We start from the raw sequence: 12,830 nt of genomic DNA on the forward strand, positions 1-12,830 counted from the left end.
GTGGAGGATTGATCGATGCTATTTGGATTGAACACTGTATCTAAGTGGCCATTCTGCTTGACGGAAGCAAACACAGAATTGTTGCACATATGGTCTATCACAGGTAGCGCCCCCCCCCCCATTTTCATTCTGAAGTTTGATAGATTTCCTCTGCTGTGGCTAAGAGTGTATTTTTTGCAAGTGACTCCTGGCCAAACCTTTACTCAGGGCTGTGATCTAAACTAAAATTTTGTTATTTGGTAGTACAGGAGGCACACTATCAACAGATTTGGATGCTGTTGCAGTTATTTTTCTGATTAGAACCCTGCCTCTAGTTGAAGGGAGGCTTTTCTCAAAAATGCATCATAATTTTTGTTTTAATGTGGAATGTTGTCTAGAACCCTACAAAAAGTGAACTGAAAATGTACATTCCTCAGAGAAATACGAGGGAGAAGCATCAGAAAGATCATGTACCATCTTGAAAACCATCTTGCTTAGTCCGCTTGCTTGCCATGCTGCACAAAGCCTTCTTTGTTGCAATAAATTTTTAAGTCGCATCTTCATTTTTGTCAGACTGTATGTTCACAGAGCATGTCTCCTTTGGGTGGAATAAGATTTAAACAGACACCAGTAACCTGGCACAGGTTAATTCATGTTTCCTTCCTCCAGGTTAAGCCTTCCCTCTCAGGGCATCTTACACAATAAGCCCACTGTGAGTGGCAATACTGCTATCCTGGAGATCATAAATAGGATACATCCCACAACTTTTCCTCAGAAACAACAAATAACAGGGATAGTATAAGGTAACATGGTTGAGCATGAAGAAATACAGACCACCTTTTGCAGTAAGGAGCGTGATCTTGAAGGAGCGTATGAAAGTCCATGACACACTTCACAATGATGAAGAACTGAAGGGATAAACTCCTACTTGGAAAAAAAAAAGCCAGTTGCCAAAGCGAATGGTAAGGGAGGATTTCAAGCTGAAAAGGAGTCAAATGCTATGTGGAAGTCTCTGGAGTCTTTGATTTAGACATGGGTGACTTTTGGATATTTCTACTGGAGCTGGTATGACTTGGTGTTTTTAGGCATATATTTTACAAAGGGTTTTCACTGTAGCTTAAAACTTGTCAGATTGTAAACTGGAGTGTGCAGGTATGATGAGTTACAGATGATTTTCTGCAAGTGTTCCAGAATTTAACCTTTTGATTTCACGGAGGGAAAAAATAAATCTTCATCAGCCACAGAAAATACAGATTGACCTGCACTAGGAGAAGACTTAGGTATTTGTTCATTCATCCGTTGCCATGAAAATGGAACTGCCCCATTTTCAAAGTTCAGTTCTGTCTGGTCAGAGATCACCTGATTATAAAAATAGACTGTTTTTTTCTTTGGTAAAATTTGTGACCTTCCCAGTTCTATTAAGTCTGCTTATTCCACGAACATCTTTCTTCCACCTAAACCCTTTCCTTGGTCTTCATCTAAGATTTTTTTTTAATACAATACTTCTTATTGAACAACTTACTGTGTCCCAGTGGTTAGATAATAGGGAATTATGCAGCAAAGGACCATAGGTCCCACATAGGCAACTGGTAGCATGGTTGCAAATACTTCTGATGCCAAGGTCACCGATAGAAGTCTGTTCTTTCCCCTTTAGCCACTTTGGACCAACACAGGTTGACGCACAGCACTAGGAGTCTTGACAAAGCTGTTCTATTCAGTGTTGATAAGTCTTTTGAATGTAATGATGGAAGCTGTTCCTTTATCACCTGCTTGGATGACCATTAACGGCTCTGTCCCATGGTTTGAATCCTGCTGTAAATTTCCGCTAACAGGCAGGAGCCAATTTTTGCCAATTTTGTCCACCTCAAGGTATCACCTCACGCTTTTTTTGAGAGTCCCTGTACAGTGTTTCAGAGGGCATTTGGGGCAGCAAAAGGAGGGGAATGCAAGGAAGTTTCATTTTACTGACAGAAGTGTCTTGTTACTGAAGTAACCACAGGGTCCAGGTCATAGGCTAAATGCTTTGCCATCTTTGCTTTTTGGACAGCCTTTGGATCCATACTTTCTCTGTGGTACCACAAGATGGAAGTAGCCTGATTTCTTCGGCTGAATCCTTTCACACTTTTCCTGGGTCCTGTATTGCTATTTTTAAACCTCCCCAATTGAAAGTTATTTTTTGCTCTGAGAAATCATTGGTAGATATTCCAAATCCTTATTTGGTCATTCACATCATCCTCAAGGTTGAAATAGCAGTACCTAAAGGAAGCTATAGATAGAACTTGTACAGAGATTTTTGAGTAGGTTCTGAATTCCAAGATACTACTATTGCCTAGATAGACATTAAGTACTGAAACCCAAGCAGCTGAAGATAAAGTAGGAATGGAAGTGAGCAATTACAGTTGTCCATGTAATATATTCAGAATGCAGTAGAAATAGATGACATATATTAAGATATTGTGGCTGATAGAAGTCTGTAGCAAGGGCAAAACGAAGCTCCAAGGCCAAATTATGGGTTATTAAGGACATTAATCTGCCCTGTCACGTGAGCTTCACAGTATCTATATCAAGGATCAAATGTGACTTAGGATCCCATAAATCAGCAGATGAAGGTTCCTACAAAGCAGCAGCAAGATGGACCAAACCTGAGGAACTAAAATATCAATTTTCACTTCATATATGGAACCAAGAGTTTGCATATTCAAGTTAGCACTCAAAGCTGGAGACTATCGCGCACCTAGCCTCAGTATAAGTCTCAAATGTAATACCAGCTCTACCTGGCCACGTTCCAGTAATTAAGACACCACATACTACATATAGGGAATCTATATTTGGATGCACAGCTACTGTGTTTGGAGCAGAGATGTAAGATATTGAAGGTTACATGATGGAAAGCTGGAAAGTTTCTTGGCTGCAGTTATCTGTGACTTAAAAATTTTACTCAGCACATCAACATACACGGTCTGATTCACCATTTATATCATTGCAGCAGTCGCCAAACTGCCGCCTTGCCACCAACATGGGCGGGGAGGAAGCTTTCCTAATAAATGTACCAGGCAGAAGTGTTGAGAAATGAATGAGAACCTACTTAAGACACTTGAACAAGATAGACAAGTTCTAGCTTAATACAACTCCTATAGCCTACCGGCCTGTATCAAACCCAAAGGCTCCAGGACCCAATGTGTTTCCATTTACAAACAAGGGGCCAGCAATTTCTGCCAATTCCCCCCCACCCCAACACACTGCAGTCCTCTTCTTTCCCTCCAGAGCTGTACCAGATGGTCTGCTAACCCTGCATGAAGCTGCCTTATAGTGACTCAGACCTTGGTCTGAGTATTGCCTAGTTAGACAGGCAGCTCTACAGGGTATTAAGTTAGAGGTCTTTCACACCACCTACTTACTGCCTGCTCCTGTTAACTGGAAATGCCAGAAATCAAACCTGGGTATTCCACATGTCAAGCAGATGTTCTGCCACTGAGCCTTAGCCCTTCCATCAAAGAACAAGAATTTCAGGGGGCTCAGTGGGCTACAGCAGGAAGATGAAGTTAACAGAGTCCCACTCTGTTAAATCCATGGAAGGCTGGGTAACACGCCATTATTTCAGCCCCAACTCATAGCTGCTGTTCTGCCGTTGGGGACGTGAACTCAAAAACATTATATTCCCCCAATTCCACAGCACCTATGTTTATTATGTTCTTCATTTGCCAATGAGAAGAGCGGGCAGTATTGGCTTTTAAAAAGGTAGCAAGCTGTGAGCTTTTACATACCAAGAGCATATTGAAAATACAATTTTGGTTTTTAGTTCAGACATACTTGAGAGCCCGGTAATCAGCAGTCACCACCAAAGACTCTGAATCATAAATTAATACCAACATATAAAGCTATCTACAGAGAACTTCCACAGAAAACTACAGTTGTGCACAATTCCCTGAGTTAAACAGAGTCAAATTTATTTAAACTTTTAAAAGTTGTATCCTGTCACTCCACAAAGCTAAGGGTCAGAAATTTCACTGGCACAAAGGAGACTTGTCAAGGCAAGAAGCATTTTGCTTTTACTAGCAAAATGGACTACCCTTAGCTTACCAGTGGCAGTACACAATCCTGTCATCAAAAATAGCAGACTGAGACAGTTAACCATGCTAGATTATTCTTCCTAAATTTCAGCATAATGCAACAGCATTTCGCTGCAGAGGGGAGAGAATAACTTATGATATACTGACTGTAACAAAGCTAGTGCTCTCTCCACGGCGGCGAAGGGAGAACTGAGGGAGGAGCGCTCCTCCCCCCTCCGTCACATGACCGTTGGGCGGGAAGCAGGCTTGCTCTCGGCCTGGGACGGAGGGGAGGGGGAGCGCTCCTGGCGCTCTGAAGCTCCTAAAAGCTTTCTAGTCAGTTCTCTGCGGCTGGCCTGCGCAAGCAGTCCCATGCAGGACTGCACAGAAGCCACGAAGATGAACTTATGATATACTGACTGTTATGGTTTCCCGGAGAGGGAACCCAGCTGATTCACAACATTTTCAAAAGTATTTGTGGTCTTCCTACAGTCTGATGATCTAACAATTCTGCTCCAGTTTGTGATGACTTTTAAATAATTTAACTTCACCAGATACCCTATATTTACACACCCCATACAAATGCTAATACACTAAACCTTAGTAGATATTTTTTCTAGGCCAGACTACCCCATAAGCAGCTCTAATGACATTCAACATATGACTTTCATTTTGATCTTTGGGCTTATTTATATCACCCTACTATTCAACATTAAAAAATTATTTTTCTCCAGACTGCAGATACAAGACTGAAAACATAGTTGACAGTGAACTAAAAGTCCAAGGGAGGATCAGCTTAATGTCTTTGAGGTTTGGCATTTGGTCACATTTTAACCAATGCACAATATAAACATCATTAAGAGCAGTGCATCCCAACTACACAGCCGTCCTCATGTAAACAGACAAACACTGATGAACAACAAGTTATGGCTCACAATGCTGATCCAGTTGTTCATTCTTATATGCCCTAACATGTCTACTTCAGGGTTTTGCACCATTTCATCCAGAAGCCTCATACACTGTGCACTGTACTCAACATATGGCATAGAACACCATACAGGCACTGCAAAAACTACAATGTTCTGAATTTTATTTTGTTTTATATACATTCAGCAAAGACAGATGTCCCATAGCTTATCCAATACTGTGAATATATTGCAGTGAAAATGGATATTTATCAGCATTAGGATTTTATAGTTTTTAGCCCATATTAGAATGTCATTTTAAAGCTAATGATTGATGACTATTAGAATCACAGCAACACACTACATAAACTGAACATATGCATACTGTCAAGGTTTATGGTTTCATTTCCCATTGTCACATAAGTGTGGAAGGCACTCTCTTCAGAGCTAATGACTTTGTCGGTAAAGCTGGTGCCCTGTACATCTTCAAAAAACTTTTAAAAATACAGACCTATGTCTATTAAAAACAAGTCGTGCAGCTCTCTAAACATGTACACCAATGAGGAGGGGGGGTGGTGAAAGAAACAGATCTCTTGAAAGATTTAAACGTACTCCAAAACTGGATAAAGCAAATCTAGACTTTTTTTTTATTTTTTTAACAATTTGCCAAGACTGGAATGAGAGATAAATAGAAGGCACAACAATTTTGTTTTGTTTAATACAAATACAAACTAAACATGAAAAACCTCCCTATTTCAATAAAAAAAAATTCACAAGTTCAGGAAGAGTGTTTTAAAGAGTCAAATTCTAGACATTTAAAACCTATCCCACAATCCTTGTAAGTGGTAAAGCAGTAGTGAGAATTCCTTTTCGTGATCATGTACCAAAAGAAAACATTCTATGGATACCCTTTATTCCACTTTTACAGCGCCACAAAGAAAAGAGTGGATGTTGATTTTCGAGCGGCCACACCTCCAGACCATTGTTGGGTAGTTCAGGTGACACCCCCCCCCACCCCTCCCAAGTGATAAGCGGCTTTCCTTGCCCTTGAAATGTTTGTCAAGTGCTAGGTTCTCCTACTGGCTCCTGAACACATGCAGCTGAAAAGGATAATTCCACTGACTGAAACGCTCCCCATTTCAGTAAAAATAGCAAAAAAAAAAAAAAAAAAAAAAAAGCCACACATTCCATTAGGAAAAACCACTGGTACCAAAAAAAAAATCCAGTCCATATGTCTGCAGCAAGCAAGGATTCAGTTCAGTTCTTTTTAAAATCCACTTTTTCCTGAAATATTGTTCCACAAAGCTGGAATCTGGGACAAGGACTAGAAAAAAAATCACGAAACCAAACACAAACAAAATGGGCCAAAATAGTATCAAACGTAGCAGTCTATAACAGGCTAGGGCCACATTCCAAGATACCCAAGGCTGAAATTCACAAATCTGCAGGAAGAAGGGTTTGTCTCATCACATCAATCATTGCCGTTGCCCGATGCCCCTTCCAGTGCCAAATCCTGGTTTCTGAGACATCCCTCCACGTGGAGGCCCTCGAATCCCACCTCCCAGCCCCCCACGGGGGCCACCAGGCCCACGGGGTCTGTTGTCTCGGCGATCACCCTCCCTGGCTGCTCGTGTTTTTTTCTCTTCCACATTCAAACGCACTTCACCTCTGAACATGATCGGCTGTAAGAGAAAAGTAGTAAACTACCATCAATAACCTAGACACAAGAAAGCAACTTATCACAGTAAGGACAAACCTGAATTCATCTGAGGTGTTATTTCAAAGAGCAGATAGAGTCATATAAAGGGTTCTTATGGATCATGAGATCTCTTGCCTGAATAAAGGGCTCTTCCCTCCATATCTTCACTTACCTTGCACTAGCCAGGTGCCAAAGTAACCTTGTCCAAAGTGGTGATGAACTAAATTTTTAAAAAAACTTAAGTTTCATCAGTTCTTCTGAACACTTATAGCTTCAGCATGCATTCAAGGTTGTATAGGAGATCTCTGTATTCTGGTAACAATGATTTCAAACCACCACCAATTAATGTTGTAGCTCAGCCAAGGGTTAACACATACTCAAGACACAGCATTCACACCAACACCTTTATCTACTATTCCTACCTAAGAATTAGCTCTACCCTAAAGAAGGGAGTGTTTGCTGTTTTGTTTCTAAACGGAATCTTGGCATGGATCAGATGAGGCCTGCCTGTTGAGTATCCCTATTCTGAACAAAAACTATGCGAACAACATTCTAGTTAGCATCCTTGAAACAGTTATCTGAAATGAACAATTAGTAGACTTCAAGTGTGACCCATGTCACTTAAACATTACTTGTTTGAATTTAATGTACCCTATTGGCCAGGATCTTCTGAACTGGTTCTGGATCATCAAACACCACAAATCCAAAGTTAGGGAGCTTCCCTCCACTGTTGATACGTAGTTCCACCACATTCCCATAACCTGCAAGAGAATTTCCAAGTTCTTTGATCACACATTAGACTGTTCAAAAGAAGCAGCATGTACTCTTAAGACACAAACCCCAAAACCCCACCACTAGAAAAACATAGTCCATGACTTACTTTGGAAGAAATCCTTTAGTTCTGCCTTATCCACATCATGAGGAAGATTTCCAACAAACAGCTGGTGACTGTCTGGGTACCTCACAATCCGCCTAGTTTCCATATCACTCTGCTCACCTTCCCGCACTTAAATTACAAATAGAAACAACATACTGCAAAAAAATTGCATTTAATATTTTGAACGCCATAAAGGCACTTGCTTTCTTATAGAAACTACGACACCTTTCGCAACAGTTTATCAAAATCATTCTAAAGGTAAATTTGCGGCTCAGTCTACTGCAGCCAAGGAACAAAGTCTTGTGGCAAATTTAAACTGCAAGATTGATTGTATTTTATTCGACCTGCCTTAAATTGTTTACTAGCTTTGTTTTTCCTTTAAAAAACCTGGATCTTGTTTTCATCTGCGATTTGTAATGTTTTGGGATACTAGGCCTTATGGCTTCTCTTCAGTGTAATTATACCTCTGCCAAACGAACACAACCCTTCATGTCTTTGATCAACTAAGCTCTGGCTTGTGAATGCTCACCTTGTAATAAATTCATTTGTCTTTCAGCCGCCAATAAACTCCACTATTATAGAAGTAACATTTCAAACACAACCTTCAAACACTCACAATTTCCTCATTCAAAAGCCCGAGTCATCAATATGCACGTGTCCTAGTGCTTAAAACAGAACGAAGAATTTGTTGCAGCACTTCAGACTTCAAAGTCTGGCTGAGTTTGTTTTACAGAACTGAGTGCCTCTGCGTATCGTCACAGAAATTAAAATATTCAATAAATAGCACCCAATTAAGTAGGTTCATTTTGCCTACTCTCTTAGATAACGAGGGGGGAATACTTTTAAAGCTTCTCTTACTTGGTCTAGGACCTCTTTGTGGGGGTATGTTTGTCCGTTGCTCCCGCACCCTCTGGTCCCGCTGAGGTCTCTGTGGTGGAGTCTGGGATTCAGGCTTAGACTCAGGACGGGGCTACAAAAATGTACCACACAAATGTGACATGCAGAAACCAGGCAATGTTATCTTTCATCAATATATTCCTCCATCTCAACCACTGTGACAATTTATGGCCCTAGGAATTTCAGGAGAAAAGGGGGATATATTCAACAGCCAGTCTACAGAAAGCAGGCAGCCTCCTTCACTTCTCGTGGTCTGTCTTTCTGAATGAGGAGATATGGAAAATCAATCTGGGCTGGAAGCACTATTGAAAAAGTGCTCCTTCCCATGGTGGGCCCCTTGCACCTCCAAGGATAGTGGCTGCTTGTTGGTGTTCCAATACTGTGATCTCACTGGCCCTTCAAATGCATGGGTCCTTCCTAAAAGGCACATTGGTGCACCAGACCAAAAAGATGCGGCCAGTCAACAAACTAGGATGATCATGATGGTGACAGACAGGGAAGAGATTGTACTTGTAGCACAGAAATTATGACTAGCAAACTTTGTATCCTGTCCCCACACAATGAAGAAGGGTGGGAAGGGAAAAGATGCTAAATTTATCCTAAATGTCACTCCAGCACTTAGAGTGGAGGTGCCCCGTCTAGAACTAAATAGCAACAGAAGTTCAAAACCCTTGGTATTGCCCCACCCCCCAGACTGGCAGCAGTGGGCACAAAGGCAACTTTGCTAATCATGCCCTCTCAAATTTTAAGAGGCCATATACTGGAACAGTACTGACAGAAGATAAAGAAACCTTCTCAAAATAATTCGGCCATTGTCTGGGATGACAGCAATTCCTCAGCAGTAGCCAACAGGTAGAAGTGACACTTGTGCAAACAAAACACACAGCACTTCAAATTGCTATGGACACAGCAGCTAAGAGAATTCACTTTCAAGGCAGCAACAACAACAAAAACACAATGTTGGGAAAATTCCATTTTCCCTACTACTTGTATGCAAACTAAAAGATGAAATGCTTGGATCCCCGGCAACAACTGAGTATCAACATAATTATCTGGTGCTAGAAATGCCATCAAATCTCAATTAATGTTAACTCTATATTGCAGCCAGTGGGGTCCTTGGCAGCCAAGGTCATCAGTTGGTCAAGTAAGGTATTCCTACCTGTGAAGCAGGTAATTTGACAACATGAGGAGGTATGCCTGATACTGGAACAGCTCCACTAGGTGGAAGATTCTTACTGGTTACCGATGCCCATGAAGATGTCTAACAAGAACAAACAGTATTTTAGCATTACTGAGTGAACTTAAATGTCAGCGCTCTTCAAAATTACACAAGGTGTCTGTCGCATTTCGTCATCTTTCTTCAAAATGACCCATAAATCACTGGCTAATCCTTTAATTATGAACCATTTATATGAATATATATATAGCAACCTCCTTTCAGATTCTCCCAACAGCTGGGATGAGATGTAGACATGGTCCAGCAGTGCTGCTTCCAAGATTAGCCATTCACAAGATCCACATGTTGAATAACTGTCATTCTTGAGAGATTATCTCCATCCTTACAACGGAAAAGGTGGCTATTTCCATATTGTGCTGAGAATACTTACTGCAGTGATTGAACATCAGTCATGAAAATAAGCCAGTAAATTCACAAACCAACACACATTCTCTAAGTTTTTTCTTCTCACACTGCTTGAAATAATTTACAACCTACTAGTTTGTTGATGTTCAAATTGCTTGTCATTTTGACTACAGTCCAGGATTCTAAATCACAAATCCAATTTTAGAATCCTTGTTTGTAGGAAAGAGTTCATGTTCCACCTGATTTGAACATCATGACAAACTGCAGTCTGTGCAAAATTTTTAAGTCTTCACGCCACATGCAGGGACAAAGTACACAAGCCCAAGGACTTCCTGGATCATTTGTATCACGAACAAGCCAAAACTTGCTAGGGCTGTCTGAAGCTGGGGGTGGGGTGTCTGCAGGATTTTGAGTGGCCAAGGCTATCCAACATTTCACTGGTGCACAGGGAAACCACACGAGGGCCAGAATCAACAATAATGTTTTGTCATAAATCTTACAGTATCATTGACACAAACAAGTTTTGAGACCTAGGGATGTGTGTTCAGATATTTCCAGTCTGAATAAATATCTGAAAAATACCGTATCAGTATTTTCTGGATATATTTGGCTGTCTGAATGGTATTCAGAATATTGGTGAATGGGCCCCCCAAAATTCTGGAAATATTCAGGAGTAACTGAGAATACAAGGGGTCAGCATTTTAAGGCTACCAGGGCTGTTTTTCTTTAATTTTGCTGTGTGTCATTGTCTTCTTGCCAAAGCGTGTTAATAGCTTGCCAGGTTGGTTTGGCTTGAATTCTGTGCTTTGAGATTGGTTCCGTTGGTCTTGCAACACTATCTTCAGTGGAGAGATATACAGCTGGCTTTTCTTTAAGGAAGCATGAGGGAGCATAGCGTGAGGGTTTTGCAAGCTTTTGGAAGGTATCTTGTGTGTGTGTGTGTGTGTGTGTGTGTGTAAGTGTGTGTAAAGTACTGTCAAGTGGCAGCCAACTTATGACAACCCCTTATGGGGTTTTCAAGGCAAGAGGCTAAAAGAGGTGGTTTGCCATTGCCTTCCTCTGCATACCAACCCTGGCATTCCTTGGTGGTCTCCCATCCAAGTACTAACCAGGGACGACCCAGCCTAGCTTCTGAGATCTGACAAGATCAGGCTAGCCTGGGCCACTTAAGAAAACACCCTAAACATGCAGAAGAACAAATGTGAAGAATGTCAGTGAAAATATCATCCCCGTATTACCCTGGAGTCCTCTTGCACCACAGGAGCCGGATCTGCAGGAACAGGAGAAGGACTCTTCTCTACTGTTTCCTCAGGAGTCGTTTCCTCCAACACTGGCTCGGGTTTTTCTTCCTGGGTCTCGGGTTCAAGCTCCTGTTCAGGCTCAGGCTCAACCTCTTGTTCTGTCTCGGCAGCTGGCTCCTCTAACTGCTCCTCCAAGTCATTGCTGTGGAAGGGACATCTTTTCACTACAAGTAACAATTCTTTTGTGCAGCTCAGAAGTAGCACCTAATAGTGTGTTACTCCAGTTCATCTCTACCCTCATGCAGCAGTTCTTTGTTAGGCTAAGTTACTCTTTTTAAAGAGGTAAAAACACGGTGCATACTTATCTTCTTCAAACCCACACACACACACTTTCCTTATGTTTAATTAGCACAAGTTCATGTAGATTTATGCTTTTTAAAACATAAAAGACAGAACCCATCAAGGTCAAAAGAAACCTGACTTTCATCAACCCCCAATCATATTTTGAGAACCGATATTCTCAAATTAATATTTTTCATAGGAAGTTAAAAAAATAAAATTCCCAAATCAGAAATTTCATAAAATAAACGAACAATATACTTAGTAACTTGTTCGGTGACATTAAAAGAAGTTAATACTGACACAGTGAGAGATCAAATGTAAAAAAAAAAGTAACATTAGAATATAGTCAGTGAAGAAATTAACTTATGTGATCAGTTAGATGCCACTCTTTCAGGAAAGAGTGGCTTAGAGTGGCTTTTCAAACACTGCAGCCAACAGTACTAGACAAACTGGTCAGAAGAGGTGGCATGACTGTGTGAGAATTTACCTTACAGCCTGCTCATAGTAGGCTGCAGAATCATCAGCAACTGCCTCAGGGGTTTGCTGCCTTTCCTCAGGTTCTTCTGTCTCTTCTTCAGATTCTGATGGTGCCAAGGAGGTTCGATACATCAAGGATGAGAAAAAGATTTTGACAGTACAGTCAAATAAGCTCAATAATTTGCATATGAGTTACACAAAAAGGTCATTGCAGCTAAATGAAATACTTGCTTAATTTGAAAGTATGTTGGACAAAATAATTTGGAAGAAGTCTTTGCAAATTTGAATGTGGCCTTGCATTACTTTCAACCCTCACATCTATAGAGCACAAGAATGCTCAAAAATACTCATATACTATATCCAGTCTCAACTTGAAAGAGGACTGGGAAATTGCAGGGAGGGGGATGGAACATCAACACTTACTTGTTAATACTATTATGTGCCTAATATAGTAGTTCACATTATTACACAAGTAACAGATAGATAACTAACATCTAGATTCTAGTCCAGTAGACTCTTAGAGACCAATGAGATTTTTGGGATATAACTTTCGGCATAAGCTCCCTTTGTCAGAGACAAAGTTCATACCCCAAAAATCTTGTTGGTCTCTAAAGTGCTATTGGACTCGCATCTAGCTGTGCTACTGCAAACCAACATGGCTACCCTCTGAAACACATCATCTTGTAAACACTTTCCATCATCGTCTCACTTAAAGCATGTTGTAACAGTCTAGCTTTAAGGTTTAAAAAAGCATAATTGAGTAGCTACTATAGCTTTCTTTA

General features: G+C 40.8%; 2 protein-coding genes across 3 annotated transcripts in view; one reads left to right on the forward strand and one right to left on the reverse strand.

The window, feature by feature from the left end:
* The window catches only part of ATOX1 (antioxidant 1 copper chaperone), a 250,087-nt gene that overhangs the window by 179,334 nt on the left and 57,923 nt on the right, over positions 1-12,830 (forward strand). The gene's annotated exons all lie outside the window — the stretch shown is intronic.
* The window catches only part of G3BP1 (G3BP stress granule assembly factor 1), a 41,015-nt gene continuing 34,278 nt past the window's right edge, over positions 6,094-12,830 (reverse strand). Inside the window, exons 6-12 of one of the 2 annotated variants that reach the window (XM_056866914.1) lie at positions 12,059-12,152; positions 11,227-11,431; positions 9,566-9,667; positions 8,368-8,479; positions 7,513-7,638; positions 7,284-7,393; positions 6,094-6,615 (exon numbers count right to left, since the gene is read on the reverse strand). In XM_056866914.1, the coding sequence (XP_056722892.1) occupies positions 6,409-6,615; positions 7,284-7,393; positions 7,513-7,638; positions 8,368-8,479; positions 9,566-9,667; positions 11,227-11,431; positions 12,059-12,152 (956 nt within the window). In that variant the 3' untranslated portion in view covers positions 6,094-6,408. Of the gene's footprint in view, positions 6,616-7,283; positions 7,415-7,512; positions 7,639-8,367; positions 8,480-9,565; positions 9,668-11,226; positions 11,432-12,058; positions 12,153-12,830 lie in introns of both variants that reach the window. The other variant, XM_056866913.1, reaches the window with a different exon arrangement.

Source organism: Euleptes europaea, chromosome 1, assembly GCF_029931775.1.
Source record: "Euleptes europaea isolate rEulEur1 chromosome 1, rEulEur1.hap1, whole genome shotgun sequence".
Lineage (NCBI taxonomy): Eukaryota > Metazoa > Chordata > Lepidosauria > Squamata > Sphaerodactylidae > Euleptes > Euleptes europaea.